The sequence below is a fragment of the Marmota monax genome, unplaced genomic scaffold (genome assembly GCF_021218885.2).
Source record: "Marmota monax isolate L192 unplaced genomic scaffold, Marmota_monax_Labrador192_F-V1.1 WCK01_AAM20220418_F8-fsc00050, whole genome shotgun sequence".
Lineage (NCBI taxonomy): Eukaryota > Metazoa > Chordata > Mammalia > Rodentia > Sciuridae > Marmota > Marmota monax.
This window is the reverse complement of record NW_026694552.1, coordinates 5435672-5461398: the sequence shown is the minus strand read 5'-3', so window position 1 is coordinate 5461398 and position 25727 is coordinate 5435672. Positions and strand designations below refer to the sequence as shown.

At 41.4% G+C, this 25727-nt stretch overlaps 2 protein-coding genes across 5 annotated transcripts in view; one reads left to right on the top strand and one right to left on the bottom strand.

Annotated features, from left to right (window-relative positions):
- Morc4 (MORC family CW-type zinc finger 4) overlaps window positions 1–6612 on the top strand; it is a 62720-nt gene extending 56108 nt beyond the window's left edge. For 2 of the 4 annotated variants that reach the window (XM_058571618.1, XM_058571617.1), the window contains exons 15-17: window positions 925–1621; window positions 1932–2177; window positions 2526–6612. In XM_058571618.1, the coding sequence (XP_058427601.1) occupies window positions 925–1621; window positions 1932–2177; window positions 2526–2606 (1024 nt within the window). In that variant the 3' untranslated portion in view covers window positions 2607–6612. Of the gene's footprint in view, window positions 1–924; window positions 1622–1931; window positions 2216–2525 lie in introns of all 4 variants that reach the window. The other 2 variants (XM_058571616.1, XM_058571615.1) reach the window with 1 other exon arrangement.
- Window positions 6613–13806: 7194 nt separating this feature from the next.
- Cldn2 (claudin 2) lies at window positions 13807–23868 on the bottom strand. Its single transcript, XM_046420755.2, has 2 exons — window positions 23769–23868; window positions 13807–16652 (listed from the first exon to the last, which is right to left on the bottom strand). Exon 2 carries the CDS (start codon window positions 16468–16470, stop codon window positions 15778–15780), a length of 693 nt encoding a protein of 230 aa, XP_046276711.1. The 5' UTR covers window positions 16471–16652; window positions 23769–23868; the 3' UTR covers window positions 13807–15777.
- Between the last annotated feature and the right edge of the window lie 1859 nt (window positions 23869–25727).

Sequence of the window (25727 nt, the reverse complement as noted above, 5' to 3'; positions counted from 1 at the left end):
TGTTTTGCTTCAACCAGTAGTGCTTATGGCAGCCAAAAATGAAAGGCGATTTGAGGCTGTCATCTTGGGCTTCTCTGAAAAACTAAGGGAGTGCCTGTTTGTGCCTGACCAAGGGGAGTTTTTTGTCACAATGGGGAAATGACTAAAACTGGATAATTCACTTTCTTTGTTTCTGACTAGTGCCTTGTGTTTTAATTAACTTTTACAAGTGAATAATGGGCAATAGCCACAATTCCCTTGGCTAGCAAAACAATCATATAGTGTTCTATTGCAATATAAAAAATGTGCATAAGTCTTTGATACTGGAAGGTTTTGTGGCACTTTAAAATTAACAAGCTTGTTTTATTCTCTGCATATACCAGTAGATTTTTATGACCTTTTAAGTTCATTCTTCTGTTAGGGTATTTTGTGTGTATATTTTTTGTTGTTTTCCTTTACTTGCATTTAGGAAACTTCTAAGTCAGGCTGGTTTCAAATCAATTTTTAGAATTTTTACCAAGTTCATCCTAGTCCTGTTTTATTCAGATACTAACCTTTTAAAACTTTCAACTTCACCTCTCCCTTAAAACCAGTTACTAACTCAGCTGGTTGCATGAATGAAGGGATTGAGGCTTGTAGGTAAAGTTGCTATACTGGTCTGTTTTTTTTTTTGTTGTTGTTGTTGTTGTTGTTGTTGTTGTTTTTTGTTACTCTAATGACATACATGAGGCTGGGTGATTTTATAAAGAAAAGGGGAATATAACTGCTAACCCATAGTTTAATGATTTAACCATAGTTTACCAGATATATTTCTCTTATGAAAGAATTGGTGAGTGACATCTAAAGGCAGTTTTAATATGGAAAATTTGAGGAGGGGCTCCATAGCATAAGAATATACTTAACATATATTGTGACCACTTACAATTTAATTTTCTCTTCTTGCAGTAAGTACAAATGGATTCTAGGTGAGGAACCTGTGGAAAAACGAAGAAGGCTCCAGAGTGAGATGCCAACATCTCCCCTGGATTATTCCATGCCTGGATCTTATAGGAGGGTAGAGGCAGCTGTTGCCTACGCAGAAGGGGAGAACAGCCACGATAAATCAAGTTCTGAGAGAAGTACACCACCGTGCCTTTTCCCAGAATACCCAGAAGCAAACAAGAATACAGGACAGAATAGGGAAGCATCAGTTCTATATCCAGGGGCCCAAGACCAACGCCAAGGGTCCCTGCTTCCTGAAGAATTAGAAGATCAGATGCCAAGATTGGTAGCAGAAGAATCCAATAGAGGAGAATCCAATAGAGGTAGCACAAACATAAACAAAGAAGAAGTGAACAAGGGACCTTTTGTAGCTGTTGTTGGTGTTGCAAAAGGTGTTAGAGATTCAGGGGCCCCCATTCAGCTAATCCCTTTTAACAGAGAGGAGCTTGCTGAGAGAAGAAAAACTGTTGAATCCTGGAACCCAGTGCCTTATTCTTCTGTGACCTCTGCTACAGCCATTGGGGAGAAAGGAAGAGGCTATGAGGAGAGTGGAGGTCGTAATACACCAAAGATGAAGAACCAGAGAGAACTGGAAGAACTGAAAAGAACCACAGAAAAATTGGAATGTGTTTTGGCTGAAAGAAATTTGTTCCAGCAAAAGGTTTGGGCAACATCTTACCATTAGGAATTAGAGCTCATTGTAATCAAGGGTATGGGGTGTTGGTGCTCTGATGGTTTCACGTTCTGAGGCCTTTAAACAAAATATGTCAGTGAACCATTCTGTGGTATGTTTCAGATTGAGTGAGCCCTAATGGGCTTCCCTTCCATATTTTAGGGTTGAAAAGAGATTTCTATAATTAGAGGAATATGTATAATGGAATCACAGGGTAAAGATAGTAAGAACAATTTTGGGCACTCTATTAAGGTTTCAGTAGTATGTGGGCTCATTGAATTTTTTTCTTGGACTTCAGGTGGAGGAGCTGGAACAGGAGAGGAATCACTGGCATTCTGAATTCAAGAAAGTTCAACATGAATTGGTGACCTATAGTACCCAGGAGACAGAAGGGTTATACTGGAGCAAGAAACACATGGGTTATCGCCAAGCTGAATTCCAGATTCTGAAAGCTGAACTAGAAAGAACCAAAGAGGAAAAGCAAGAATTACAAGAGAAATTGAAGGAGACAGAGACACACCTGGAAGTGCTACGGAAGGCTCAGGTCTCCTACCGGACCCCAGAGGGAGATGACCTAGAAAGGTTAATTACTAGGGTTTAGTTATGAGCTTGTGAGTGCTAATGGGAAGCATCTCTTAGGACCCCCAGTTAATGGTCATAGACAAGGGAGGAAACCTTAATTCATAGGCCACCAAGGATTGGATAATTACTTCTTAGAAAGCCTCAGCCCCAATTTCCATGTGTTTGGTGGCATTGTGCTTTCTTCTTTCTTTTTAGCTAATGGAAACATAATTGTTGAGAATGTAGGCCCATTTTGAAGGGACTTCATTTTATTATGTTGGCTAATGACTTCATGTCATCTCTTCTCCTGCCCCCTCACTCTATCATACAGGGCTTTGGCAAAGCTTACGCGACTGCGTATCCACGTCAGCTATCTTCTTACTTCTGTCCTCCCTCACTTGGAGCTTCGTGAGATCGGGTATGACTCAGAACAAGTGGATGGGATCCTGTACACAGTGCTGGAGGCAAATCACATACTGGATTGAGCACCAGACTATATATATTCTTTTCTTTTCAGCCTGTGTACTATATATACTCTTTCCTATACTTCTCTATTCTTCTCTTGCCTTCCCTCTCTTCTCTTTTTCCCTTCCTCCCAAACACACACACAAAAAACTTCTTTCTCTCTCTCTCTGTCTCCTTTATGCCATATGTAGAGAATCTTTGAGTAAATCCTGGATCTTAATCAGTCTGCTGCTCACTCAGTTATGGTGTAGATAGAGAAACCAATTAAATAGACTTTCAAGATTCCAGGAACAGAAAAGCAAGAGTCACCAAGCTAGGTGATCAGAAAGCTTTTTTACTTGGCCTATTTTATATCCTTTCTGAAATGGTTCATACTTGTTTTGGTCAGTCAGTAAATACTAGGTCCAACATACCTGGTGTTTCTTGATGAATTATGAAGTACTCATGGTTTCAGCCTACTAAGATTCTAACAATCTAGTTGAAAATACAAGACACCAAGTTACCTAATTATCCACAGAATTATATGGTTTATATAAGTTAGTGGTAAAAACATAACATAGAAATATGGGAAGGGAGCTCAAGAAAAGCATCACACCAGAAATGGGACCTAAACTAAGGTTTAAAGAATGAGCATGGCCATACTGTTAACATGTGTTGTTCTTTAGGTGGTAGGATTATGGTTGATAATTTTTTCTTCTTCCTATCTTCCTGCCTTTTTCAAATTTTCTATAATAAACTTGATATTCTTACATTTGAAAAAATGAATTATTTTTAAAGAACAATTAGACTTGGATTTGGGTATCAAATGAGAGACTGTGAAACTATATGTAATATTCCATTTATTACTTAGGTTAAATTTAGCATTACCTCTGGAAGAACAGCATGCATGGACAAAGACACAGAAAATTCAGAATGGGAAAAGTGTTTTAGGTAGGAGTGGTAGGTTAATGTAAAGGGAACTGAGATTAAATCATGACCCATCTACCTACCCACTTTCCCATCCACTATGGTATTTGCTTTTTAATTAGGAATATTAAAAAACAAATCTTCAACATTCATCAATTTTAAATATGTATCACCAACTTGAAGATTTTCAGTTATAGGGAGAAGTATTTTACAGTAGGGAGATCTGATGTCTCTCAGAATATACCTATATATCCTTAAGGGTATCCTGAGTGAGGGATAGACCTCATAGTATCAGAAATAGTAAAGCTTATACTCATGTAAATTGAAATGTTTTATTCATTCATTGCTTTATTATATTTATATAGGTCGTACTCTCCAAAGAGTTCCAGGTGCTCATCAAAAGACATTGAACAAAGAACATATAAAAACATGAAGGAATAGGGTTGTGGCTCAGTGGTAGAGTGCTTGCCTAGCATGCATGAGGCCCTGGGTTTGGTCCCCAGCATCAAAAAATCTATATCAACAGTGAAAAATAGGAAGTATAGAAATATAAAAGCAAGGTAGGCTCAAGCAGTGGCAAAAAGGATTAGCTAGACAAAATGCTTTGGATACTCATTCTGTTTCTCTTCTGCAGAGTTACTTCAGAAGACTTTTACAAACATATTTTACCTCATTTGAAAGGAAGCCCATCATAGATAGTCCTGTGAGATTGCAGGGGAAAGGAGGAGGCCAGAACCAGGCTTCACCATTAGAACAAGTACTTAAAGATATCCCTGGCCACTGCCACACCACCTCACCTCACCTTAACTTGCCACATGATTAGTTTTCATGTTGGATATTTGGATCATTATAGTCAAGGTCTCATTTTATCTAAGTGTAAATATTACTGAGGGATAGGGAGCATATTAAGCCATTTTTTCAGTGATATTTGCTTGTCATTTGGGGGCTGAGAGGGCATAAGACTTTGTACAGATATGAATAATATGAATGGGAATCTGGTAGAAGGAAAAGTCAGATTGTTGAAGGTTCAGACTTTGTGTTCATTGGACAAGTGAGGGGCAGAGTAGGAAGGAGGACCGGCAATTGAGCTCTAAAAGGAAAATAATGGAAAATTTAACTCATCTTTACTAGTACTTGCTTTCAGTTTACTCCCTGGCCCATTCCCTGAAAGCCCATGGTCTTGACCCCACAACGTTGTTGTTGTTGTTGTTGTTGTTTTTTTCCTGGCAACAGTTATCTGTGTGAGTCCATTCACTTCAACAATATGAAGTGTTACCTGTTTACTATGAAACCATACCAGCATGAGTTCTAAATACCACTGTGGAGAAATTGGAACTTGTTTTACAACCTTACTCTAGAGTCTATTATCTAGTGTGGAAGCAAAGACATTGAAAAGGTTAGGTTAACATGATCATAATCTTTCTTTCAAATATCTCTCACATTTGCCTTTGAACTTTCCATTTCCATGTTGACATTTAGGCCTTTATTATCTCATGCCTTGATAATTTAAATAGATTCTTAACTGGCCTACCTTGCTTCCTGTTCTCACTTAGTCCACCCTATTCAATATTACTAAATGGCTTTTAACAATTTTATCATGTCATGCCTCTGTTCAAAGATTTGCTAGTGCTGACAGTTGCCCACTGAATGCAATACCAATTCCTTAGCATGGTGCTCAAAACCATTTGTGACCTGGCTTCAACCACTCTCTCTAGACTTATTTTCCAACATTCCAAACACACACTATATTCCATCCAAACTGAACTCTTTCAGTTTCTAAACATGCCTTAAGATTCTCTCCTTTTCTACCTTTGCTGTTCCATTCCCTTTTACCTAGAGTGTTCTTCCACATCATCTTTATTTTGGCTCAAATGCCATTTTTTTCTACAAATTTCTTTGATTAACCAAGTTAGACATGACATTTCCCTTTGAATATTTAAGTTTTATGTCACTTATTAGGCTCTTACCACAAATTTCCTTGTCTAGTCTTCATATTAGATAGCTCCAGATTCAAATATTAAACTGCCTATTTGACATTTACACTTACATATCTCATAGACACTTCAAATAAAACATGTTAAAAATGAACAGTGATATGCCCCAGGACTGTTCTTTCTTCCACAGTTTTCCTTGTCTTAGAAAATGGCACCTCCTCCCACCCAGTTGCTTAAACTGGAAAACTGGAAGTCATCCTTAGTTTTCTTCTTCTCTCATCCTCTACATCCAATCTGTCAAGTCTGTCAGTTTTATTCCAAAGTATATATTGACTATTCATTTTACCATAGCTAACTTAGTCCATCTCCAATGGATTATAATAGCTCATAACAGGAGTTCTTATGTCCACTCTTATTCCCACAATTGTATTTTCACTAGAGATGTGATTTTAAAAAAAATGCAAATTAAATCTTATGACTTCCCTGTTTAAAGCCATTAAACAACTTCTCATTGCACTTAGAATAAAATCCAAACCCCTTACAACATCCTTTAAGACCACTATCTACTTCTTTTACTTTGTTTCATGAATCCTTTTATCCTACCCCACTTTTACCCTGGCTCACTGTGGTCTTTCCACTGAAGCATTCTAAGCTCTTTCATACCTCAGAGCTTGTACCCTTACTGTTCCACCTCCTGAGACATGTTTTACCCCTACTGTTCCTTCTAGAATACTTGTATCTCCATTCATGGCAAGGCTATCTATTCCTTATCCTTCAGGTCTTGATATGTCACTTCCTCAAACAGGCCTTCCTTTTTCTCTATTATTCTCTCATTTTTTTCCTGTTTTTTTTTTTTTTTTCCCAACTCATATCATTGCTCGCAATTTATAATTATGTATCTGGTCACATACCTTGATTCAACAAATATTTATTGAGTACCTACTGTGTGCTGCAAGATATGCAGTGGTGAACACAACACACATGATCCCTGTATGACTCCCTCAATGATAAGTTGCATGATGGGCAGGGCTGTGCCTGTTTTTGTCAACCACTGTATTCTACTTATCTTAGTACCTGGGATATAGTAATCAATAAATGATTGCTAACAAATGAGTTTTTGATTGGAACTGTGTTTTGTTCATATCTTCCTGTCCCCCAAGGATGTAAAACAGTGTCCCATTCATAGACAGGGTTGGATAAATACAGCATGAGTGAGGTAGATAACAATCCTGGGCAATAAACTCTGAAAGACTGAGACAATGCATTGCTCAGGTTATTGGGGGCGGGCAGTGATCAGAGTGGCCTAGTGTTTCTCTTTAGCTAATCTATGACGTGAATAATTAATTAGAAAGGCTGCCAAAGGAGGAAAGGAATATGGGTGTTCTTTACTACAAACATTCTGAATATTATCCAGAAGACGTTCTCTATTGGGCAATTTTTAAATGCTAAGGACTATAGAATAAACCCCGGAGAAGGCTATAGAGACCAGATCTTGAGACTAAGAACCAAAAGGAGAAAAAAATCTGAGGCTTCAGTATTTTCAAGAGTTGTCTTAGTTTATTTCAAGTGAAGAAAGAAGAGCTATATAAAAACAAAGAACAGACAGAAGAGGTCTCAAGGAAACAAGTTCCAGGGACATATTAAGAGGTCAGTATATATTTGTTGGATGAAAGGGACCTAGACCAGAGACTTTGTGGCACAAGGAGGCAGCAAGATTTGCTGCCCGTGGTCAGTAATTGTAAATTATCTGGGCTAACAATTTAGAGGCTGAGGCATAATTGGCAGGTTCTTAGTCCCAAGGGCAATCTCAAGATAAAATGTCTTTCAGGATTCCATATTATGAATTAAAACCCCTTTCTGTAATACTCTATTAGGAGTGAAGCATAGAGGTCTGCTCAGGAATGCTGGATATGAGCTCAGGATAAGCCAAAAGTGATTGCCTCAAAAAACGACTTATGTTTCATGACAAGGACATCCCTAAATCATGATTTATATTAGGCTGACAGGATATTTGAGAACCATACATTCTGAATCAAAAGTGAGAGCACATGCTTGGATAATAAACAAGGTAATTGAAAGAAGAACTGAGATAGTCTTAGGCATAGGAAAACTTCAGTCATTAAGTAAGATAAATATTATTCATTTTCTTTTTCAGTGCCAGAGATTGAACAGGCCTTGTAAATGCTAAATACATGTGGTACCACTGAGCTATGCCTCCAGCCCCATTTTTTTTTTTTTTTTTTGGCACTGGTGATTGAACCCAAGGGTGCATTGCCACCAAGCTACATCCCTAGCACCTTTTATTTTTTTATTTTGAGAAAGGGTCTCACTAGGTTGCTCAAGGCCTCACTAAGTTGCTGAGACTGGCCTTGAATTTGCAGTCCTCCTGTATCAGCCTCCTGAGTCACTGGGATTACAGGCATGCACCACCATGCCTGACCCCAACCCCATTTTCTAATGGAAAATAAAGTCTGCAAATGAAATTCATTTTGTTCCTTGCCTCCATCCATAAACCCAAAGTTTTTATGTGAATCACCAGAAATTCCCAAACTACTTTTAGATAAAATAGGACAAATATTTTGGATGCTTTCTACATGCCAAATGCCTTCCATACATCTGCCCATTGTGTTCTTGGGGGCAGACAAGATAACTTTAGGCAGGAGCTGAGGAAAGTGTTCTCTAAAGGTTTGGTCTTCACGATGGGCCCAGAAAATCCAGAAGAATTGGGAAGGTAGTGGCGTTGGGTGAGGGTTTCCCAGTTATCCCCATAGGGGAAAAGAAAAGTATAAACAAAGTCACGAGATGACAGGTAAACACAGGGAGCATTCATAAATAGTTGAGAAAGGGTGAATTATCCAATTTAGAGGATAAGTAATGGAATGAACCAAGGACTTGGCAATGCTGGCAAGAGGTAGGGTATGCTGAATCTGCCTAACAATGGATGTTTTGGAGGCTAAAAATTAAGAAAGTGACTGTTGGAATCTCTCCAGTTGTCCTTAAGTTTAGAAAATTAACCCCACTCTGCAGTTCCTTTGAACTGGAGTTTTCTCTAGCTCTGGGGTATGGTGAATCATGATTCTATTCCACCCCAGATTCTTAATAGATTTTGATGAGGGTAAAAGAGCCATCACAGGCTGTTTTCCCTCCAACTTCTCAAGTCTGCTTTTCTCCCTGGCTTCTGTTAATAGAATCTTAACAGTAGAAGCCTATCCAAGGTCTTCTAGGGTATTCAGACTTCAGAGAAGAATCTTGAGACATTTTGGCCTGGGAAAGACTTTCCATACTAAATGTAGATTCAGAACCATGGTAAAAAAATACACTTTACCATCTGCCCCCACATCCAAGATAAACACAATTTGATATGATTGGCACTATCCCCTTTAGGTTCCCAGTATGCTTAGATAATAACAGTTAACCATTTCCCATTACCATATCAAGAGGCAGGTATTATTCCCATTTTACAGATGAGGAAACTGAAGTGTAGAGAATTGAAGTAGCTTTCCCATAGTGTTAAGGTAAAATCCAGGTTTGTCTGATTCCAGAGTCCAAGCTCTTTGCCAATTACACCATACAATGAGTCTTGTATTCTTTTTGATAGGAAAATGCTAAAGCCAGCCCACACTGATAGGAATTTCCAAGGAAGAGCATTCCATAATCCCACACAATGTTTAACTGCCCTCATGATCAGGAAATTGTTCACTTATGTAACGAATATCCCTCCAAACAACGTGGAAATTCATTTCCTCTTGACTGGGTTTTTCACTCTGGGCCGTTGCTTGGCAGCTTTCCTGATATCAAAACAGTCATCAAGATCCTATTCTTACACTCCAGGAGGTCTTGGACTTGTTGGCCTCTGCCCGTGGGTGTTCTCACTGGCTCCTTTGAACCCCCCTCCCCAGACAGTGCTGAGTTGGGCAAGTCTCTTGGGGAGTGAGAAAGTGACACTTGAGAACATATTGGTTTATTATTACACACAGAGGAGTAAAATTAACCATGAGATGCCTCTGGAATTGCAAACAGGAGGATGTCACCATCTTCTCATCCTGTCTGCCTTTTTCTTGATTTTTACTTCCCCATCTTTGAAACGGTTGAATTATTTAGTTGAAGGATGCATATGTAACTTAGAAAAATCCCCTCCTTCTCCAAATTGCAGTGTGTGTTGTAGCTGAATTGCTGTTCTAGTTTTTAAACTCACTAGACTCATCTTTTCTGATTCCTTTTAAGGCTAAAATGACAAACTAATACAAATTCAGGTATGTGGCTGAATGTTTTTCTTTTCCCAGTAAATACACTTGAGTTTTAAACTGAGTCCTTTAGTGCTTTTAAACCAAGAAGTCTTCACAGTATCATCCCATGTGGGGGATGCATATCAATTCTCTTGCATCCCACTGGGTAATTCCAGAATAAACAGGCTTAGAGGAAGCTGCAATGAGCATCTTCTCTTTGTTCTTTTTGTGTGACTAGCCTTTCTCCCAAACAACCACCACAAAGTCTGGAAAAAATCTGAAAGTGCTATTGGATAACAGGAGCTACCACTGAAATGCTGGATTGCCTACCATAATACCAGTACTCATCTGACATCTAATTTCACATCACATCATACTCCTTATTATCTTTTTTAAAGCATGTGAGTATTCTCAGTGTTATCTCCACACAGTCATGAGTGTTTGCAAACTGAAAGTTTTCAAAGCCCTCCTAGGACATGACTTGTGAAATGTGTGTCTTTTTGGAGGAATGAGACTTAAGGAATGACAGGAAATCAGTAGCTTTCTCCTAAAAGGGACCTGATGATGTGCCCTTACATGTTGGCCTCCAGTTTTGTCAAGCCCTAAGACACTGTTGCTTGTCTTCTGGAGCAATGAAGTCTATAGAATAGAATTATAGGTGAGAGTTAGCTAGGAATTCCTAAGTACAATTCCCAGGAAAGTGGTGGGTTGTGGGTAGGAGGTGGGTGGTCAGATTACAGTCTCTATATCACTGTACCTGATAACAGCTTGTTAATCTTGTATCACTGATCATATCACATATAGTGAGCCTCAACATAGGGAAGAAGAGAGTGATAACTGCTGGACTTCCTGTTTGTGGTTCCTTTCCCTGTTGAGATAACAGAATGTCTCATCAAAGCCAGTAGCTGCTTAGGCAGGGAGATCAGGCTGGGCCAAGGCCACGCTTCAGCCACCTGAGGAGGAGCACATGCACTTCCTAGCCTGGGGCCTCTGTGTCCTGGAGTGGGCAGCTACAGGCATGAAAGACTCCCCTGTGCATAGGCCCAGGGCTGAGTGGGAGGGAACATTTGACCCTGTTAGACCTCGTTAGCCTGCCTTTAGCACTGGGCCCCTACTCTCTCCTCTCCTCCTTCTCCTATACCCATGTTTCTCCTCTGGTTCAGAGCCAAAAGGCCCCAAGCTACTTGGTTGGGCACTGCTTCTGCTGCCCCACCAATTTTCACAGAACGTCCCAAGGAAAGGATATGAGGAAGGTGAAGCTGAGCCTCAGAATCACTCCCTTTCTTAAAGTCCTTTAGGGGTCTTATAACTCCAAAAGGGCAATTAACAGCTTATTTGTGTGATATATCCCTGTTAGCTCCTTAGCACTCCTATTCACGCTATTTGTCAATTTCCCATAGTTCTTCAGCTGCAGGAAGCAGTTTCTTCTAATCAGCCTTCCCCCGAAAGTTCAATTAATGCCAGGCACTCATTTCATATGGATTGGAATTTAAGGAAACATATGTAAATATTTTTCTTAGCCCCTGACACCTCTATTTTGAATCACTTTGTTCCTGTCTCTCCTAAGAGCATCTATATCCAGCCTTGTAGGACTGGGGATGTAACTCAGTGGTACAACACTTGCCTAGCATGCTTGAGGCCCTGGGTTCAATCTCCAACACCACAAAATACACACACACACACACACACACACACACACCAACAAAAATCAGATTGGTATGTTAATTCTGCCTTTAGTAGTCAGATGTGCATGACTTTTCTCCCCTAGATCAGCTGTCAAATCCTCTAAGGCAGACTTTTTTTTTTTTAACCATATTATGTATTGGTGCACTATAATTATACATAATGGTGAGATTTTTGTTATATGTTTGTACATGTACACAAGGCAGAATTTACATCGTTTATCACCCTCACAGCTCTTAGCACATTGCCTAACACAAAGGAAGAGTTCAGTTTGTGTGGGCTGGCTGACTGTCTGGCTAAAGGGCTGACTGAGTGGCTATTTGACTGGCCGAAGGTCTCTCAAAAAGTTGGAGCTTGCCTTTCCACTAGGAATCCAGTTTCAGTCTCCCCAGCTCCATTAATGATCACGTAGCTGTGGGTCACTAGGGCCCCAAGGGAGAGAAAAAATGAGTCACACTATTATCAGAGGAATGGAAGGCAGAAACATCTGTCCTTGTGCAAGGGTTGAGCCATGAGGTAGGGAAATAAACACAATGACCTTCACTATCCCCCTAGGTCTATGGTTTATCTAAATTACTTTATGATGGAAGGTAATGGTGTTAGCTTATAGATGGTCAACTTGGGCCCAGACTTGGGAAGATTTCTAGGAAACTATTTAGAGCAAGGCTTTTCTTATTCAACCAGCCAAGGGGATCAGTGGCTCTGTCAGGTCTTCCCTGGTTTTTCTAGTTGATGATGAAATTCTATTTTCTTCTATTGAAATTTCCCAGATTAAGAAAGGTCACAGGAACCCCACACTAAGACAAAGGGAAGCTCTATGTCCTTTTTCCCTCACAAACCCTTCTATTCCAGAAGTGGACAGGTACTGGGAACCTGCAAGAATTTGAAGAGCAAAAGGCCCTCAAACACCTTCTGAGACTGGAATCTCAGATCCTAATGCCATGGAAGGAGTTTCCAAGGTTATATACAGATGGGGCACTAACACCATTCTGTAGCTTGAGGGATTTTATTCACTCTCTAGACCTCCATTTTGTCTCCTGTGAGAGATCTACTTTGCTGAGGTATTTGAAGGATGCAGTGAAGTTGGTAGCTCTGAAGGTGCTTTGGTTGCCAGTGAAGGGTCATTAGAGCCCCTTACCAGACTGCTGCCCACACAGCTCAGCAGAATCAGTAAGGCAACCCCTTCTTTCAACCTCTTATGAACCCTAATCATGTACTTTGGGATTCCTGGTGCCAGACCAAAAACATGACTTCTTAGGCTTTTCTCCAAAGATCTCTCCCTCTCCCCGTATTCCCACCTGCTGCCATTCCCTCTAAATAGGCTTGAATGTTGTGGTTCTAGCCTTTGCAACAAAAAGGCCCACTTAAGAAGTGCAAGGGTAGTGCCATAATAGGCTCCTATGAGCTGAGGACCCCTAGATTCAGGGTCTAGTTAAGCTAAATCTCAAGGGCCCCATTATTATCAGTGTTGTCCTAGTTAACAACACCCTTATGAATTAGGCTTGGTTAATTCCCAAAGAGGCTGAATGGCCTCCTAGATTCCCATACTTCCCATATTTAGGGTAATTGGAACTGAGATGCTGTGTCTTATTGAAACATAAACCTGGCATTTCCTTGGTGGGACAATTAGTTGAGCCCAGCTTGGCCAGTTGGCCAGCATGGCAGGAGGGGAATTTTCATATCTGATGAAGTCCTGCTTTTCAAGATCACCCTCATGGGAGACTAAGAGAGCATTCATACCCCCACTGTTACCTTGCTAGCTTTAAGTTATTTTCTTCAGGCTCCTTGGAGACAGTTGTTAGGCTCTTTCTATTGGCTCTGAATACTGTTAGATCAGCAGGGTCTTATTTTGGGAATTAGGAGACTGAGGCACTAACCCCAGCTGTGTGGACCTGGGAAAATTTTTATACCTGTATCAGCCTTATTTTTCCCCTCTGCCAAATGGAGATTGTGAGATCTATTTCATCCTCTTCATAATGGTGGTTACAAGAATGAAAGGAAGGGGCTGGGGTTATGGCTCAATGGTAGAGTGCGTGTCTCACATGTGTGACACACTGGGTTCGATTCTCAGCACTGCATATAAATAAATGAATAAGATAAAAGTCCATCAAAAACTAAATAAATATTTTAAAAAAGAATGAAAGGAATAAGCACATAGCCATTTAGTAGATAACTTAAATGAAATAACTGTTCCAAAAAGGCAGCAGCTCTGGCCAAGATGGTTAGTTTCCTTGGTGAGGGGCATTGTCATGTTTTCTAGTTATTTCCAGTAAAAATATGGAATTTTCTATCTAACCTCAGGGACAAAGTCCAGCTTCCACCCTCCCCACTCCTTGCCCCAATTTCTTCTAGTCACATGTACCCAGTTTGGCTCCCTTTTAATCAATAAAACAGTTACTCAATCAAAACATGTTTATTGATCACCTATTGTGCGCCCAGCACTGTTACACATAGTCTGGGGTGTACAAAGAGGTCTAAGATATAGCTCCAAGTGTTTACAATGTGCTTTTGAGATCAGATACACACACACATAAACACACACACACACACACACACACACGAAACTAACAACCAGAAATTGTGAATGATGAGCATCAAGAAGCAATTTGTACATTGGGGGTTGAAAGAAGGAGGGGAAAGAGAGGGATGGAGTGGTCAGAGAAGGCTCAATGAAAGAGGTGGTGCTGAGCAAGTTCTCCAAGCATGGGGAGGACTTGGCTATCAGAAGAGGGCTTCCAGGTCAGTGAACAACTTGAACATAGTAAGAAGGTGGAAACATGAAAGCATGTTACAGACCATTAATGGGCTCCTTTTGCTGGCACTGAGATTTGGGGAGGTGTACTGGATTTCTTCCAAAGGTGGTCATAGCAAACTGGTGAGGAAAAATGTCTCCAGTTTATGACCCCCCACCAACTCCAATTCCAGGAGAATTGGAGCATTCTCAGACCTTGGATGTGGAACTGTCTGCCTGGGAACCATTTTCTACACTTGTGCCTCAAATGCAATCCCAGGCAGCAGCTCAGTTCTCATTCAGATCATGGTCACAACACCTTGGGCATGTATGTTCCACACCACAGCGTTTGAGTTCCTTTGGGATTATCTTCTGATGGATGGTGAGGAGGATAGGAAGGGTGACAAAGGACCCAACTGGTGTTGGGTTCTTTCAGAGGCTCTATAGTGCTCTGTGAGCAGACCCCATGCAGGGGGCTGGTCTCAGCCCTTTGGGGCTGATTTTCCGTTAGGTCTGAAGACTTTCTGGGAGGCTGCCTCTTTTTGGCACAGTAGAAATACCCAGTGGAGTTACCACACATGTCCAACCAATTTCTTAGATACCAAAATTCTTATTCTTTTTTGACCAGGGTCAAGAAGTAGTATCTTGCTCAGTCTCCCACAGCTTTCCTGTTGTCATCTCCCGGCCAAGGACCAGTTCTTGAAAAACTGGTTTATTGTTCCTCAGGAAACCATTGTCTATGGCCCTTAGCCTTGTGGTTTAGACAGGAAGCCAGGTCAGGTGCCCCAGAGGGAGGCAGAGTCTTTGGTGAAAGTTGAAACTGCAGTTTCTGAAGCAGTTCCTCAGTGGAGTCAGAGTTAGCAGCTGCCTTGAACTTTCCACCACATCTTTTTCCTTGTCCTTCCCTCTAGCTATGGGCTTGATCCTTAACACACATATGTGAAGGAATTCTGGGAAGTGCCCTGGGAAAATGGTTCTGGCTTTTGGTTCCAGGCTGCTTTCCTTTCCTCCCGTCCTGAACCTAGTTGCTTTCCATTCCCTGGACACCATAAGATGGCCTTCTTTCAGTTCATGCACAAACCAGCCTGGACACTCTGGAGTCATAACAAGAGTGGGTTGGAGGCTCCAGGGCTCATTGCTGACCAATCAGTTTCTTTGGAAGGAGGTTTGAGAAAGAGGTTAGAGCGATGCCCATATAAGTCACCATTCCTTCTTCTCTCTATCCCCCAGCAATGAGCTAAAAGCCAGCCAGAGAGACATCTTTGATCACAGAGAGGGTCAGTCAGTGGGATGTGATTAGTAGGTTTTGGGATGGATTTCCACATAAACCAAAATGTAGGAAGGAGCCTCTGGGGCCTGGTCAAAGGTAGGGAGTGGGATTTGGAGTTTGAGGTTGAGTACTTGGGGTGGGGGGAAAGGTGAAGGATATGGGATGGCTTGGCGAGTATACTTGGCAATTCAGCCTACATGCTGCCATACCAGCTCCCATGTCTGCCTTTTGCTCCATCCAATAGCCAAAGTCAGTCTATCCTCAGCAGCACCTTCTGACATGATCCAGTGGCAATGTCCCTCTCCTGTGCCCCTGGGGGCACTGTCCCCTGGTTTCACAGACCCAGCCACCCCCTGGCCCCAGGTTCTTCAGACATACCCTGTCAGGCTGTAGGAGTTGAACTCACTCTTGGCTTTGGGTGGTTGATTAGGCCTTGGAGAGCTCCTTGTGGCAAGAGGCTGGGCCTGGTAGCCATCATAGTAGTTGGCATGATTTCCCTGGGATGAGCAGGAAAAGCAGAGGATGATTCCAGCTATCAGGGAGAACAGGGAGGAAATAATGCCCAAGTAAAGGGCCTCTCCAATCTCAAATTTCATGCTGTCAGGCACCAGTGGTGAGTAGAAGTCCCGCAGGATCCCATGAAGATTCCAGGCAACAGGGATGAAGCCCAGGAGGCCTCCAAGAATGAAGAAGACTCCACCCACTACTGCCACTCTGTCTTTAGCTCGGGATTCCTGGCAGAAGACTGTGCATCTCATGCCCACCACAGAGATAATGCAGGCCAGTGAAGAGATTGCACTAGATGTCACCATCATGGCCTGGGCAGCCTGGATGTCAGCAGGCAGGCCTAGAAGAGTGCTGTAGATGTCACACTGGGTAATGCCTGTGCTGTGTGTGGCACACTCCATCCAGAGACCCTTGGAGAAGCCGACTGCTGTCACAATGCTGGCACCAACATAAGAACTTGTACGCCAGCTAGGAAGCAGCATGGCAATCAATGTGCCCAGCAGCCCCAGAAGGCCTAGGACGTAGCCCACAAGTTGGACGCTAAGAGAGGCCATGGTAGACCTCTCAGCAGAAATGTCTTCAGGGCCTATTCCTTCGTCTTCTGGCTGCAGAACTCGATCCTTGAATCCTGGCCTCTAATCCTTCATTTCAAGGTGTCTCTCTCAGGCTGACTTCTCTCCTCCTTACAAGTGTCTGTGGGCGGCCACAAGCAGGCTCAAGAAGGCATCTAGAAAACCTAAAAAAAAATCCATAAACCAGATTAAATATTGACCAGAAGCTTATGAGAAACCAGAAAATGCTGAATGCCTTTTGACCTTTGTTATCTTTAGAAATAACACATGAGAAAGGAAAAAAAAAAAAAAAAAACTTTGAAACTGGAGCCAAAATGTCATCACCTCCTGCGTAGGCACATGCCTTAGGTTGGCAGTTGGACAAAGGCAGGGGCCAGACAGGTGGCTATTTCCGAGAAGGTAGTGATGGCAGTGGCGGTTATGGTGGTTGCATTAACTCCACTGCTAGTCTCCAAGGACTGCTGTTTAATGCATTGCCAAGCAACAGTGCCAAAGGGCCCCACAATTGCAGAATGAGGCCAAATTCCAGGGGACTGGATCAGGACGAAGAGGTCCTAGAAATGTAGCCTTGGACTCCAGCTTGTTAGAGGTTGCTTGAATCTCTAAAGACTTAGAGAGTAGTGGCTTGAATCATCCTGTCCACAGCAAAAATCTACTCCAGGGCAGATTGGGACAGGAAACAGAGCTTTCGCCTATACTCTGAGAGTTCAGGTCTTCCCAGCTTTTCCCAAAGTCCTCTCTGTGAGGTTGGCCTTAAGCCCCTGCAAGTATAACACACCAGATATATCCTATCTGTTCTCCTATTAGATGCCCCCATCATCAGTCTCTCAGATGATGTGGGAGGACTCTAGAGAAAGATTGTTCCAGATCCTAGGTGGATCCCTAAAGTTCCCTGAACTATCTGTTAGGGGCTATAGGATAGAGGAAAGGGAAGCTGCTTTAAAATAGAGGGCTTTATAAGAGGCAGGCATCTGAACCAATCCTTTGGACCCTCGGAGCTGCACGGGATTTTGCAGTGTTCAGGGAGTCCCCACTTTTTCCAAGGTTCAGGACACTAAGGATGAAGGGTACATCTTTTTCTATCCTCTACAAGACCCTTCAGCGCACTAATTCTTCAACTCACTACAATCTGGCTGTTCCATTTTAGCCTTCTTCAAATTTTCTCCTTCCCTACTCATTTCTTAAGTGTATTTCTGCAAAGTTCATTCTTTTCTCAGTCAACATTCTACCACTGAGCAAACACATCTACCCCTATGACAATCTATTACCTATCCATTGGGACTCCCAAATCTGATTTTCTAATACAGACACTCTTGACCTGCAAAACTGGCAGAGGAATCCTCTATTCAAAATTTCCACAGGAGAATTTCATAGGCACCTCAAATCTGGCATGTCCAAAAGAAAACGCATTACCTCCCCTGTTACATGTTTCTTCAAACAGTTCTCTGGATCTCCTGTGGTCATTGAATAATACCTCTGTCCATCTCCTTATACCAGAACAAAATCCTAGAAGTGATCCTTGATACCTTTCTTATTCTTATCCTCTGCATCTAATAGTTACTATGTCCACCAATTCTATCTCTTGAATATCTCTTGAATCCATGACTCCCCCCACCACCTTTATTTTCATTTTCACTGCTACTTCCTAGTATAGGGTTTCATCATTCTATCTCACCTGGAAGCAACAGCTTCCTAACTGGTCTTACTTACAATCTTGCCTCTTCCAATTCATTCCCCACATTGTTGCCAAGGTGATCTTTCAACACATTAATATGATCAAGTCACTACTCCATATAAGACATTCCAATGGCTCCCTACTGGTTAAAAGATGAAGTCCAAAGTCATTTGTACTCCATGACCTCCCAAACTTCACCTCTTGCCATTACCTTGTTAAACTAAATTTTTCTTAGCTCCTCAATCATGTCAAATGATCTTTAGCTTAAAAGTTTTAGTACAGGCTGTTGTATATAGAATGTCATGCATTTTCCTTCTCTGTTTAGTACTTTCTCATCCTTTAGGAATTAGCTCAGATGTCTCTTATTCTACGCTTGGTCAAGTACTCCTTCTCTATATTCTTATATTATCCTGTATTTCTTTACTTCAATTATCACCATCCTCATAGCAATAATAATAATACTTTAGTGTTTCTCATGTAATGATTAATAAACATTTTACATGTGTTAGCTCACTTAATCATCACAATCTTTTTTGTGATAGGTACCAATAATACCTACTGAGGAAACCAAAATAAGGATAGTACTTTGCACACTATATTGTAATTTCGTATTTAAACTCTTATTCTCTTTGCTATTCTGCAAGCAACTTGACAGCAGAGACTACATTTGATGTATCTCTATCTCATATATCTTACACAGTGCTTAACTTAATGCAGATGTTCAAAAATATCTTCTTTTTAAATTTGTTTTAGTTGTTGATAGACCTTTATTTTATTTATTTAGTTATATGTGGTGCTGAGAATCAAATCCACCACCTCATGCATGCTAGGCAAGTGCTCTACCACTAAGCTACAAGCCCAGGCCCAAAAATATCTTCTTAATGAAAGAATAAGAGTGGTAAAGAGGTATGAGAAGGTCCATATGACTATAAAAGACAGATTTTCAAAATGAGTCAATGACATTGAACTATAATGGTTACAAAGTGCTCCCCAATGTTGGGAAAAAAAGATTGAGATGAAGGCTATCAAAGGAAGAAAGGAGTAAATACAATAGGGGGAGATGGGGAAACGGGCAAAAAACAGTTTCATATACACATGCACACACACCTGTATACATATGCATGGATGTATGTATATGTGCAGACTCATTTGTTGAATATCTTATCTTTTCAATTAAATTATAAACAATTTGAGGGTGAAAAAAACTTCTCTTGTGCCTCTACAGCATTGGCCACATAGTTGATAGTCAATACAATTCATCAGTGTCCAATATTATGTTGCCAGTGTTGATACAAAGCAGTGCAGAACAGGAACCAATAATTTGATGAACTTTGTCACTTTCGGTTGTGATACTGAGCAATTTCTTTCCTGGCACTTATTTTCTTGAAGACATTAGTGATTTTTGTTTTGTTTTGTTTTGTTGTACTGGGGATTGAACCCAGGACCTTGTACTTGCTGGACAAGTACTCTATCACTGAACTATATCCCCAGTGCTCTGGCATGGTTATTGTTAACTTGCATTGAGTTGCATTTATCCCAATCATGATGAGCATAACAGTGAGGCTTTCAGTGCTGCTTGGTGGTCCTAATTTTCCCTGGTATGCATTCTACTTCAAATATTTACCACTCTTTTTAAAGCTCCCTACTCTGCCTTCTCACCATGAAGCTATTACCTTCTTTCTTGATCAATCTCTTTGCAGTCCAGATCCCTGAACAAGCCATTTAATACCGATGTCCCTACTTCTTCACCCTCCCAATCACTTCTCAGTTCTCTGCAGTCTGATTTTTTGCCATTAGTCATCCACTGACTATGTTCTCACTAAGGTTATCAATTACTTCCTTGTTCCAACATCCAATGGTTCTGTCTATCATCTTTTCTTCTCCCTCTCCTTCATAAAATGCCTTCTCCCTTGTCGTCTATAGCACCATTCCCAGATCTCCCCACCCATCAAAATGATTCTTCTAGGCATAGTAGTAAATACCTATATCCTGGCTACTGAAGAGGCCAAAGTGGGAGTCTTCCAAGTTTGAGGCCAACCTGGGCAATTTAGTGAGACTCTGTCTCAAAACAAACAAACAAAAAAATAAATAAATAAAAAGGCTGAGGATACAGCTCCGTGGTAAATCACTCCTAGGTTTGATCTCTAGTATGGAGAAGAGGAAGAAAGATTCTCCTATGTCTTCTTCATAAGTTCTTCTTTGTGGCTGGGGATGTACTCAGTGGTAGAACACTTGACTGTCATGCATGAGGGCCTGGGTTCAATCCCAAGTACAACAAAAAATTCCTCTTCCATTGCCCACTATTTAAATCTAACTATTCCCCTAGATTTCCTATGGTCTGTTTATTCTTCACATTCTCCAAGGGTGATCTCATTTACTCTCTCTCTCTCTCTGTGCCAATGACTAACTACCATCTCTCTCTCTCTCTCTCTCTCTCTCTCTCTCTCTCTCTCTCTCTCTCTTTAGGTTGTAGTTTCTGTAGTTACACTATTTCTTTTTTATCAGTTGTTGATGGACACGATACCTTTATTTTATTTATTTTTATGTGATGCTGAGCATCAAACCCAGTGCCTCACATGTGCTAGCCAAGCATTCTCCCACTGAGCTACAACCCCAGCCCTAGATCTCTCTCTTGAGTTCTTTGTTTGTGTTGTCAACTGCATTTGGAATGGCCCCACCTGAATGTGTTAACAGTACCTCAGATTCAACTTCTGCAAATCTGAAATCATTTGCCCGTTTCTCTCCATACCCTCAAACTATTCCTCATAGAGTATTTCCTATCTCAGTTCCTATCTCAATGGAGTCATCAGCCATCAAATAATCCAAGCCAGTCACCCTTGTTTCCTCACCTTTCCTTGATATATAATCATTATGAAGTCCTATCAGATCTGCTTCCAAATAAATCATGAATCCATTCACTTCTCTCCATCTCTACTACTGAAACCTTAGTTTAGGCCTTGCAACCATCATCTTTTATTCATTTGGAAATCACACAGGTACCTCTTGCAACCATCATCTTTTATTCATTTGGAAATCACACAGGTACCTCGAATTGGACTAATTCCACTTCTCAACTGCCCCTGCAATCAATTATCTATCCAGTAGTCAAAGACCTTTCTGAAGTGGAAATGAAATAAGGACTGTCACCTCACCCTTTGCCATGTTTTTTTTTTTTTTTTTTTAAAAAAAAAAAAAAAAACCTCCAGAAGTCTTTAATTCCAATCAGGATGAAGTTCAGTCTCCTTATTGCAGGAAATCAGAAAACCCCTTCATTGTCTGGCCCCTGCTTTTCTTCCCAACCTCATATCTTACCATTAACCTCCAGTACCATGGTTTATGCTCCCATGCATGCACATGCGCACACACACACATGACCCAATCATGCTTGAACACTTAAATTTCTCAGAATTTACATTTATTTTGTCTCCAAACCCTTAAGCCTGCTGTTCTACCTTCTACTACTTGTATGTCTAGTTGCTAGTCAACCTCCAGGACTCATCCTCTCCTTGAAACTGTCCCTGGGTCCTCTTCCCTTTCCCACCCAGGATTTATCCTTTTCCCTCCTTCCTTCTATCTACATCTGTGCTTTCAGTTAAAGTTAGTGAACAAACTTGATGCTTTGCTGGAGAAGACCTTCTACCTCCCAGAGAAGTAGTTTTCACCTCAGCCTTCCTGAGATGGCACCAGAAGAGCAGCCATGCTTGGGTTTCCCATGAGAATCAACAGCATTTCCCATGAGGAGTGCTTTTCATCAGAGCCAGTCCTGCCTGACTCAGTTAAAGTAAGAAAGTATTTGGGGAGGGGGGAAAGTAAAGAAAATGTCATCACTGCGGTTTAGAATCTCCAAAGAGTCCATTTGGCATAGCTGGGCAAGAGGAAGAACAAGTCATTAGAGCTTATTCCACAATGGCCCCATGGGGATTCACTTTTCAGTCAGGGTCAGGAAGACAAGGTAGAAAAAATTACAAATGGTTGGGCGGTGATCCAGGCTACAATCTGCTTTTATTTGTTTGATGAGCAGTAGGAAGTGAGGGCAGATAGGATTTAGATAAAGGGTCTTGACCTGAGTGTCAAAAGATCTAGTTTTTTTTTTTTTTTTTTTTTGTCTCAGTTCTGCCTGAAACCTGTCCAGGAAGTTCCCTATCTTCTCTAGGCCCTATTTGCTCATCTCTAAGGTTTTGCATCTCAAATAAGGTAATGGGGACAGGAAGTCCATTTTAACAAATACAAAAGACTGAAGAGCTGCTATTAGAAGCAAGTACCTTTAAAAGATACCTCCCTTTGAGCGATCCTCCTAGAGGCCAAGCACCATCTACTCTGGAGGTACAGAGAAATCTAGGCCCTGCCAGCAGAATTTGTCTTCTGGGCAGGAGGCCAACATACTCCATGGCTCAAGGGCTGTGTAAGAAAGTTTCACTTAGGATCCTTACCTAATCTTCCTTAGGGGAGGGATTGGAACTGCAGGAGAGGATTAGGAGGGTCAAGACTGACAGCAGCTCCTGACTTAACCCTTTCTCACCTGGGTACTTGCCCTGATATTTTTCCCACCTTTTGCTCCAAGCATCTAGTGCACAGTACTCCTCTTTTTAAGGTGCTTTCAAAAGACTGAGTGTGACATGGTGTCCTTGGGCTTAAGAAATGATCTGAAGCAGCCTTCGGTATCTGATAGAAGCCACCACTGCCTTCATCTGTAAATCAGCCTCACTTTTCTATCCATTAATCACACAGCCCCTCAGAGGAATTGCAGACACTTGCTCCCTCCTCTGCACCTCACTTCTAGCTTCCAGTGGCTCTAGTAGGTGTTAAAGCCATTCCTTAAGGCCATATTTTTGGAAAGTTTGTCCTTGGATCAGTTAATCTTTCCTTCTGCATCAGTTGATTGATGACAGTTCAGGAAGGAACTGCAAACAGATTGAGAAACTTTCTAATTGCTTTAAAAATAAGTTCAGTTTTGTCCTTATTATTGAAGCAAAGTGTGCTGGAAAACACAGAAAGGCAGAATTTAGAAAACAAAAACTACCTAAAATCCCCTAACTAGAAGTGCTGTGAATGTTTTGGCTACAACTTCATTTTCATGGAAGATACTTGAAAAGAATAATGCTTCATTCCAAATAAGGAATTTCTAATGGTAGACATGCAGACCACTAGGAGAGTTATTTAAGGGCTTAAGGGGAAGGCTTTATGACTTCTCTCAGGAATCTACCTTCTGCTGCTTCCCTGAGCCTTTATGCTAAGGAGGACTCCCGAGATTCCAGCCCTCCTCAGCACTCCCACAAATAGGCAGAGAGGTTAAAGGCAGCTCCTCTCCTCTTGTATTTGCCATGCTCCTTTTATCCCCAAAGCTCCAGTTAGAAATTATCTGATTTGAAGAGTGCTTCTTCTGGTTCTGTACCGTCAAAGACTGGAACCTTTGTGACATCTTTGAAGAAAAAAATACCACCAACCCAAGTGCCAGAGGAATTTTTCCTCCCATATCCTTCATTCAGAAAGTCAAGGTAGCCCAGCCTGACTCTACCAGGAGCTAAACTAACAACAACCAGGAAGGAAAAACACGCACTTAGGTGATTAGCAAAGGCAGTGACTAAATCAGGATTGAGATACTTACAGAACAATTCTTTTGTAGAGCCACAGAGGAGGAGATACCCCAGGAGAGGAAGGAAGGGGTCCTGAGAAAGGGGAACAAGGTCCAAGGGGCCACAGGCTGAGGTGATAAAGGATTTCTAATTGTTAACCACAGCTTTGCAAAATCCATCTGCAAATCTGAGCCTTATTACAGATGAGAATTAAACCCCTGGAGACTGGGAAGGATTGAGGTACTTAAAAAAAAAAAAAAGGTTTGGTGGGTTTTGTGTTTTTCCTGTCAAAAACTCCAGCTGGGCCTTTGTGTGGTGACCTCTGTGAGCCCAGAAGAAACCTTGTGGGGAGGGGGGTTTGGCCCAAGGAAGAATTTAGAACATTCCAGCTTTGGGGGGAGAAAAGGAGGCTCTGTTGCCCATTAGGTGTCCCTGGCTAGCAGCCCTGAGGCCCAGCAGGAAGTAAGCCTCATAAACACAGCCCTGGAGAGTTAGTGCCCAAGCAGCCCTGCACTGTGGCCCTGTGCTGCCTATAGCTCCACGGATTCTTCTACCCATTTTTGGTTCTCCAGCAAGCCCCCAGCTCTACCCTACCCCTAAGGTTGACCCAAGGCTCAAGGTCAAACATGTGCTGTAGATTCAGTCTCTGCAAGTTCAAAGAGCAGAACCTACCAAGTGAGGACTGAGGTGGCTATCATAATGGCAGGCTTACCATTTTTCACCACACACACCAATACCATACACTATGCCATTTAAGCTACTCAAAATTTCTGCGTAGTGCACATTGGGTTTCTTTTCCAAGTGGAAAAAATGTTTTCCTTTTTTTTCTGAATAGGAAATTACTAGATGGTATTGAAAAGAATTCAGAAGAGAAAGAAGAAATAGAAGTCCTCACAATGCCATGAGCCAGAGATCATCATTGCTAACATTTTGATGTACTATACAAAATATTAATAGAATTACTTTTTACGAAATTTTGTCATGCTGTAACTACAATTCTGTAACTTTCTATAGTTTCTAGAACTTGTATCACGGACCTGTTCCCATGCCAATAAAAATAGAGCTACATCATTCTTTTATGGCTTCATTGCATTCTATATAAAAATATGATTTCTTTAACCATCAACAGACATTTTTGTTATTTCCATTTTTTACCATTAAAACCTCACATCTTTACACATAACACTGCCAAATTCCTAGGCATACAATTGCTAGGTCTGAAAGTATGCATTCTTTAAAGGTTAATACAATATATTATAAAAATTAGGCAGTTTTTAGTATTCCCAGGTGAGAAATCTAAATCCCAATTAGATGAAAGAATACATTACCAAACATCTCAAGTTGAGCATTAATATTTAGATCTGGCCAGGAGAAGTGGCACATGCCTGTAATACCAGCAGCTTGGGAGGCTGAGGCAGGAAGATAGCAAGTTCAAATCCAACCTCAGCAAAAGTGAGTTCCTAAGCAACTCAGTGAGACCCTGTCTTTAAATAAAATACAAAATAGGGCTGGGGATGTGGCTCAATGGTTGAGTGCTCCTGAGTTCAATCCCCGGTATCCCCCTCAAAAAATTTAGACCTGGAATCCAGATGTCTAGGTCAGTAAACTTTCCAGTGAACCACAATGACTCTTTTCACAGGATCTCATGTAAAAATCATAAGGCTAGTGGACGCTAATCATTGAACACTTTGTGGTGCCAAGCACTGTGTAGAGAGTTTCACATACATTGTCTCACTGAGCTAGTGCAGAGCAGAGGCAGACATGAGCACTAAACCTGGCCAACTCTGGAGTTTGAATCATTATGCTGGATTTCCCTTTCTCAAGTAATATTAAAACAAACAGATTTGTTGCCTAGGGCGAATTCAGTGAAGCAAATCAGAAATCATTCTTCCTAAGGTGGCCCATCCCTGTCTTGCAGGTATGAATTAGGGCACTGATCCCTCGGCAGTGCTCCAGAACAGGGGTCTCTCTGGCATGTTCCCCCTTGGCAG

What these genes read in the sequence shown, in the direction of transcription:
- Cldn2 (XM_046420755.2), bottom strand. Translation starts at nt 16,470, where the DNA reads ATGGCCTCTCTTAGCGTCCAACTTGTGGGCTACGTCCTAGGCCTTCTG.